This window comes from Sphaeroforma arctica (genome assembly GCF_001186125.1).
Source record: "Sphaeroforma arctica JP610 unplaced genomic scaffold supercont1.329, whole genome shotgun sequence".
Lineage (NCBI taxonomy): Eukaryota > Ichthyosporea > Ichthyophonida > Sphaeroforma > Sphaeroforma arctica.
In genome coordinates, this window is record NW_014040229.1 from 47,433 (window position 1) to 55,604 (window position 8,172).

Consider the following 8,172-nt stretch of genomic DNA (forward strand, 5'->3'; position numbering starts at 1 on the left):
TATATATATATATATATATATATCACACACACATATATATATATATATATATATACATATATATGTATATATGTATATATATATATATATATATACAAAATGTTGATCAAGATTGCGTTATGTATATATATATACATGTATATATATTCTAAAGGTATGGAAATGGGTGTGCACGTACACATACTTAATTAATCACACGTGTATATATTTTCCTTTCTAAATTTTTCTCTGCGCACCACATCTCGTCTTCTTCAGTGGTGTACATAATATTGAGACGAATAAAGAGACTGCCGAGAAAGGCCTCAGGCACATGCGTTACGCATCAGCCGCGTATGGTTGGAAAATGATCAATAAACTCTTCTTTGACCTTGAGATAGAATCAACTCCGGTTGGCAACATAGCTGTTTTGAATGCTGAGGTGAGGTTTCTATTTTGGAACATGTTTGCAGTTCTACTTATTCATCATGACATCTAGTTTGTGAACGCTTCGGTGCACTTTTTCAATATTGTCGCGCGAAAATGCGATCTTGGGGTGTGTTCGAATAGGAAACGATGAGGACAACTAAATACAGACGCGTCAAGATGTTAAGTATATGCTCATGCAGTGTGTGTGGATTTGCTTCCAATTCCGTATTCTGAGACGGACAGGTGATATTTTGCTCAAGTACGACGACCAATTTCTCTGAAAAAAATCGTATCGATTCGCTGTATTCATGTTCCATTTGTAGAGGACCTGTATACGTTCGGCACACTCATCTCCGACTGATTCTGTTATGACTCTACCTTACCTATAGATGCTCAAAACGCACACTAAAATCCCAGTGGAGGATTTGATCATGTATCAGTGGGATAGCGACAACGTGTTCCTGCCTGCCCATTACTTGGCAGTGGATAAGGCGTACAAGACAATCGTCGTGGTAAGTTCTGTGTTAAAAGACCATAGCTTGGGGTTATGCCCACAATGGGAACTGCAGAGCTGTTGTGCTGAATTATGATTTTGGAGTCATACACATGAGGGATCATCTGAGTTGCTGCTTTGGTTTTGTGATGATATTAGAATATGTTGGAAGAAGGTATGACATGACACAACATGAATGGTGGTCATCCGGTATGTATTTCAAAGTGCTAATCGGCGCTATGTCTTAGCTTGTGCTTGTTTGTGATAAAATGATAAACTTATTGTAATGGCTTTTTCTCATCGCACCATATTATATCTGACACAGGCTATCCGAGGTACTATGGATATAGCCGATGTAATAAACGACTTGGTCTGTGAATACGTTACATATGACGGAGGGTAAGTCAGTCAGTACCAACCAACGTGGTCTAAGTGGCGCTACTTCTATGGGGCTGGCTGTGTAGCTATAATTAAAGATAGTTAGGAAAGTGTGAATTTTGAATATTTTGTGTATTAAGTCGCACTACTTCGTTTCAGTCACTTCTTTCGGCACAGGATTGATAAAAAATTGTACGGTTGCATACGATTCACGTATATAGTGAATAAAACACACGGGTGCTATTCATCACACGCCCACCTTACCCAGCGTCTGTCTCACCTCCTTATAAACAGTGAAACACATTCAGGGTTCTTGCTCTGCGCACAGGGCATCTATAAGAATGTCAAAGACGACTTAATCGAATTGCACAAGAAATATCCCGAGTACGAAATCTCCGTTGTAGGCCATAGCCTTGGTGCCGGGACTGGTAAGTAGCGTGCGGATGCCTTGTCCTTGTGTATATACTGCTTTTGCAAAGCATGTCAAAAGACATATTGTCTGGAAGTGTCTTATAGGTTATCGATCTCGGCCTTGCTGCCTGCTGCTTTCACTCTGGTATGGGTGAACCCCTTCGAATTTTTACGTTAAAACTTACAAAATGCATCAAATTTAGCATCAAATCTATGACTCGTGTAGTGGAGCTTTTCCTATTGCGATAATGCGCCATCATGTGTATTTACTCAATTTCAACCAAATGGGCGCCCACTCAAAATTATATACTCATGTCATCTTATTACAACCCATCGCTCGTGTATGATGCGATACGATTCGGTTGCATTCTGTGATCTTCAGCAACTTTACTCACGTGTTTAATTGACGTTGAGAATGAGGGCTTCAATCCGCACTGGTATGTATGCCACCAGAGTAGTCAATTGGTGGCGCTACAAAGTGTCTTTGAGCCAATTGTATATGTGGCGTTAACTACACACTACTTTGCGCTAGATACAAGCACAAGAATATAATCTTTTGGTGTGGCTCTTTAGGTTCGGTGAATGGTTGCAGGTCTTTATTGTTGTACAGTATAATCATGTTCGATTGCAGCTAGCATCTAATAGCACTACAGTGACAATTTGCCCTTTTGTTTATGATTGCCTGGTATCTTAGCGTTTCTTTGTAAACTATGCCTATGCTTGAATTATAACATGTACGCTTGATAATCACGAGTACGATGTAATTGCGTCTGTGTCATACATCCGAACCTTGATCTAAAACTCTCACGGCCGTTTTAAACAGTTACGCGTTCGGTCCGCCCGGTATATTCGATTTGGAAACCGCCAGCAGTGATCGCATGAAGAAGTTGGTGACTTCCTACGTTTGCGTAAGTGACAAATGTTGTCGGCAGTTATTTTCCGTTTCTGAGCACTATATAACGAGCCGCGTCTGATGTAACAGTAGTACTAGCAGGCTGTGTTGGCAGCTTCCCTACAACGGGCCTACCTGTCCGGGTATTGAACAGGGTAATTGATTCACTGGTGTGGTGCTGTTTTTATAAGATCATTGCTTTCACTGCCTTGTTGGTGCAGGGTGACGATATAGTCTGTCGACTGTCACATGGGCACATGCGAGAGACGAAGTCAGCCGCCGCTTGGTTCGTAAGGAATAAGCCAAAGAATGCGGCCGTAAGTTGTGTGTACTATCCTTCGCTTTCATTTGTGTTTTCGACGAGGCGTGTGGGTATTTTGCAGGCACTTCAATTCAGACGCACGGCTCATGTGTGCTTTTTTACACTCATAGTCATGCTCGAGCTGGAGGTATATATTAAATACACTCATACGTTAGCACAGGATAGATATGAAGGTATTAACGAAATATTTCGCTACACGGTTGGTACTGTTATTCGATGGATTGTGGGGATTTACAGGTGGTGACGAATTTGATCAAGGAACAATTGCTACGGTTCAAAACGGACCCTCCGCCTGAGAATGAAATGGTCAGTCAACTTAATTCTGAGATTTATGTTCCATTTTTGAATAGAACTTGGTGTATTGCTTCCCTTTATATCTCGTGTGTGTTTTGCGCGTTTCTGATTGATTCTTATACTTGTCACGTCCATATCAAGGGCGAGATAGCGAGGCGTATATGATGTTGTACTTCGCCACACCAACTCAACCGTAGTATCCAACGAGTTTCTGGTCCTAACCCTTCGAGTTCACTCACCCTCGATATTCAACGATACGGTGCTTATAGCGATATGTGGGGTATAGTTTCGCAAATTGCACGACAACTCGATAAAGTACAACTTAGCTTCTGCTTATTGAGCTTTCATGTGCCTCCTGGTCATTTGAGTTTGAACATAGTCTATACGAGGCGAATGAGCAGTTTATGCGCTGCTGGTTACGAGTATCCCTCTAAAGACGCCTATTCACAAACATTTGCAACTCGCAAAAGATACACACATTTAGATCAGCATTTTTTTCTCTCATCATCTAAACTCGTGCTATTTTTCCAACATTCCCTCCAGAAAAAGTTGGACCCTTCAAAACTGACATACTACCACTACCCGAAGTTATATCCTGTGGGCGACATCAAATATCTCAAAATGAAGGTTCCTAGTACGACTTCTAATCCCTCCAGCACGGACGATCTCATAAACACTGCAAACGATGCCGTTAAACAAAGAACCGCCCAGCAAAACGCCACCATCGACAAATTCGGTGATGGTGATGCCACCCCAGAACCTGAAAAGTCCGATGTTGAAGTTTCAGGTGTGTAGGCTTGGGAATTGTTTCAGAATATTTTGCGGTCCGATTGCTGTCAATCTGCCTTTGAGGGGTAAAAACCCAAGTATTTTTATTATTATCTTGTAGCCCGTCACTTGCGTTTTACAACATATTGTGCACGTTCTCATACACACAGGATCCCGAGGCCGAGGCATCTTCGCTCGTATTGGATATTGGTACACGAGCTTCTTTGCCAAGTTTGGCAAGCGAGCGACAAAGATCGACAAACATTCAGGTGTGTAAAATCTAATGGGTGATATACATCCTGAGTGATTTTCACTTTGAGTCTGAACTCAACGATTTGTTTGCGTGTACCCATATCCGAGCTATTGCGTATTGTCGGTACGAGTCCGCCTTATTTACCTTTTCTACTATTTGTCGGCTTCCAGGTGAGCGGGTGGATGTTGTAGATATCGTGGTTATTGGAAATGTTGAGAGTAAAGATTTCGGGCAGATGGTTCTGTCGCGCAACATGCTCATGCACCACATGCCGTGGGTATACGAGCAAGCACTGATCAAGAGTATAGAGAGTATCAGTAGTAATACCAGTAGTGAGAGTTCACAGCCCAGCGAAGAAGGGCTGGACAAGGAAGGAGTTGAGGAACTGAAAGAGGTTGCTAAGGATGCTATAGAGAATTGAGTCCATGCAGGAGAATCGGCTCGCATGGGAACGACTCCGGATCAGTCATGCTTAATACGATGCACTGCACCAAGCAAGGTAGCTATAATTTACGAAACACGGGCGGTAATTGATGGGTCGAGAACACTGTGTGGAAGGAGTTCGAGACATCTAACATGTACAAGACGCTGCAACGCTGATATGTGTCAGATGTGCATTTGTATTGCAAAATGGATATTGATGTTGAGAAGCTCATTATACCATATCATCGAATCGGATATCGGTACGTTCATGATAACGCACGGGAAATGCTACCAGCAAAGTAGAGAATAATTCATAGAATACGACTGCTTTGTTGTCGAAATAGTTCAACAGATTCGTTAGAACGGTCTGGATGTGGGAGACACCCAATTTGAGGTCAACTGAACTGGACCATGCACGAGAGAATTGGAGGGGCAAAAGTCTGAGCGCGAGACAGCATATGCGTCTCTTGAGGGATGACTCATATCAGAATGTGACGATTGTCCTGGAATCGAACAGGAGCAAGAGCACCACGCGGTAGACCATTTGTACGTCGTACTGCGGTAACATGGTATGTCTACGATCATACGTTTTGCGGCGGCAAGAGGTGGGAGCGGATACCATTGCATCGACGGGTAGAGGTAAGTAGCGATGCTCCTCTGAGATTGAAGGGCGCCGAAAATCAGGCCGAGGGTACGATACTCCATTACTGGTACAGATACTCCCGACGCAGTCATCGTGCACAGCCTACATAGAATTTGTAACTTGTTACTGACTCGCCTTGGAGTCCAGGCCGACTCGAGATACCAAATCATGTATACCGGCGAAAGGTGAGGTCTCCGCTGTCAGCTTGAAACTTGGTAAGCTCGTCTCGCAATCACTATTTGAGTAGAATTTCAGTTGTGTGGGCATATATAATACAATTTATGACCCATGGAATTTTGCAATTTGATTAATTGGAGGGAGGCAACCGCATTTTGCAGATTATCAATCGCAAAACCAATTTAAGGTGCGAATATATGATGAATGATTTCTTTGCAGCATGACAGTCCGGATTCACGATCAGGCACTGTTGTACTACGCCCAGCAGAAGTGATAATTAGTAAATAAGAGCCGTTGGCAAAATATGCCTATATCAGCTGGCAAGGCGCGCTGTAGCCTTGGTATTCAATATGATCCAGTTGAAAGATGCACAATAATATTGCCGGGCACCTTATTCAACTGCTTAGTGTTGTACCACAAGACACCGGCCTGCCAAATTAATATCACTAATAGCACTCTTACGTAGTTCTCCCATATGCAGTCTTCGTGAGTAAAGTACCGAAATACTATTAGAAATACAACGAATATCGTTTCGCTTTATTCTTGTACCACACCCTCAAAGTTCTTGATGTACTCTGTGCGGAAAGCTCCCGTTTTCGGTAGAACTATAAACTGCAACAAGCCTCCTGGAATGGCGAGACGCGGCGTTTGCAATACGTACAACAAAGGATTCTCCTTATTAACTTGCACCAGCCAAGCCTTGTCCGTCTTGGGATCAGTAGTGCCGTAGTAGAATTCGACGTTGGTAGGGTTATAGTTGTGGCTGGGATCCCACGGAGCCGCCTCCGCCAAAATGGCCTGGAAATATGTAAGCAACTTAAACATGAGTATACAATCACCTGTATGCACGATGAGGAGTAGGATATCAGTACGGTATTTACAGTCTGAGATAGCCACAGCTTGTGAGAAATAAATATATCGAGTCGTATATAGTACGAGAGCAAAGATCGAAGACGCGTACTGCTTCAATTAAGCTCTGAATTCGTCCAACAGCTTCAGCATAGCCTGCAACTACAACAGGCGTGTATTAAGCAACAATATCACACGGCTTTCGCTTAGCTTTAGTCATGCTTCGCAATCCTAAAACTCAAAAGCCATACATAGCATTCTTGCTGCAAACGACAAACATACCTTAGCGTGGTCCATCAAGCTGGTCGTCTCATGGAACGACTGGATAAAGTCGCTCTGGTTGGATTCGGGGTACATGAAGTACACGGGCCATGCCAAATGATCTTCCTCTCCTTCCTGAGCCGCTTTGATAAGCGTACATTTTCCGGTGCTAGAATTCTCAAACCATTCACTAGTGTGCAATGCCCTATCAGAATTTTTATCTTCGGCTGTGGTGTCGGCTGAGCATAGTTTGATACCGCGAATATTCACAGCGGCCACGAGCTCGCGTAGTTCCTTTGCCACTCGCTTGTTCTCCTTCTCTTGCTTGCGGTACATGCGCTCGTATTTCCCCTTCTCGGTCATGATCTCCTTCCTCAGTTTGAGCATCGCGTCGTTTGCCGGCTCGCCACTCAAGCCTTTGTCCACCCATGTTAATGCCGTTGTATACTGCCGCAAAGCCAAATAAGCCTTAGCTGCACGGAAGTGTATCTTGGGTCTGAAGTCTACTACCACAGGCAGCTGGGTTGCTGTTTTCTCGCCTTTTGTGTCTTCGTTGGTCACCTCCTCGATCTTTGCGCCCATATTCTCTTTATTATCGACCTCGCCCTCTTCTCTCGCTACAGGCAAGCTGTTCTTGATTTCCAACGCAGCCTCCGCATCCTCGCAATCGTTTATACACATGCGATAATTACCCAGCGATAGATTGCACATGGATCTATTCATATATAGGGTCACCAATAAGCCCATCTCTTCGCTTGTCTTGGCCTCTTTCATGATAGTTCCTATTCCCATGGTGTATTTCTCCACAGCATTCCTGTAGTGCTTCATTTTCTCGGTCATCACCATTCCATCATCTAGCGCCTTGCCCCCAACTGACTTCTTGGTCCCCTTTGCACCACCTACAACCAGCTTATTACCAGCCTTAAAAGCATCATTTCCTTCTTTCTTATAGTATTCAGCAACTTCTATTGTTTCTCCATCATCAGTGAGGATTGCAGCCAGTGCTGCCAGATTCGGATTATTCGCCACTTGCTCTGCCGTGGGTGTCTCTCTCATGAATAAAGGCACTGCTTGCACCTGATCCATAGTAGTTCAGGATGCCGGAGATTTAGGTGGACAGCGACAGGAAATAACGAGTCGAAAGGTTGCTCGCCCACATATTCCAGACTGTTAAACAAAATAAGTAGCATATAGGTCTTGCTCGTGTAGCATGCAACTATGCAACACATAAAATCGTATATAATAGAAAATGAAGGAGTATCAACCTAAACTAGAACAGTCACCGGAGAGAAAGAAGACCACGACTCTGGGCGCTTAATTCTTCGAGACTAGTAGTATAAAAATGATTGGAACAGATATACAACCAAAAGCAATCAAAACATGTATTTCTATACACATACATGTGTGAGCTTGTGTGTGTGTGTGCGTGTGAGTATATATATATATATACATATATATATATAAATACATAGACACAAACAAACACAAACAAACACACACACACACACATATATATAATTATAGATATACTAATATATCAATATTTATATATATATATATATATATAATATATATATATATATATACTACCTATATATATATA

At 42.8% G+C, this 8,172-nt stretch overlaps 2 protein-coding genes across 2 annotated transcripts; one reads left to right on the forward strand and one right to left on the reverse strand.

Moving 5' to 3' along the window:
- The first annotated feature begins 255 nt into the window (after positions 1–255).
- Positions 256–6,157, forward strand: SARC_05253 (hypothetical protein). The gene is made up of 11 exons (XM_014300888.1): positions 256–418; positions 795–917; positions 1,224–1,297; positions 1,571–1,704; positions 2,070–2,124; positions 2,511–2,595; positions 2,801–2,896; positions 3,139–3,207; positions 3,739–3,982; positions 4,134–4,232; positions 4,387–6,157. Exons 1-11 carry the CDS (start codon positions 311–313, stop codon positions 4,635–4,637), a joined length of 1,338 nt encoding a protein of 445 aa, XP_014156363.1. The 5' UTR covers positions 256–310; the 3' UTR covers positions 4,638–6,157.
- SARC_05254 (hypothetical protein) lies at positions 5,862–7,655 on the reverse strand (the record flags this gene model as incomplete). The annotated part of the gene is made up of 2 exons (XM_014300889.1): positions 5,862–6,257; positions 6,591–7,655. The coding sequence occupies 2 exons, from the start codon at positions 7,653–7,655 to the stop codon at positions 5,997–5,999; spliced, it is 1,326 nt and encodes a 441-aa protein (XP_014156364.1). The 3' UTR covers positions 5,862–5,996.
- Positions 7,656–8,172: the final 517 nt, after the last annotated feature.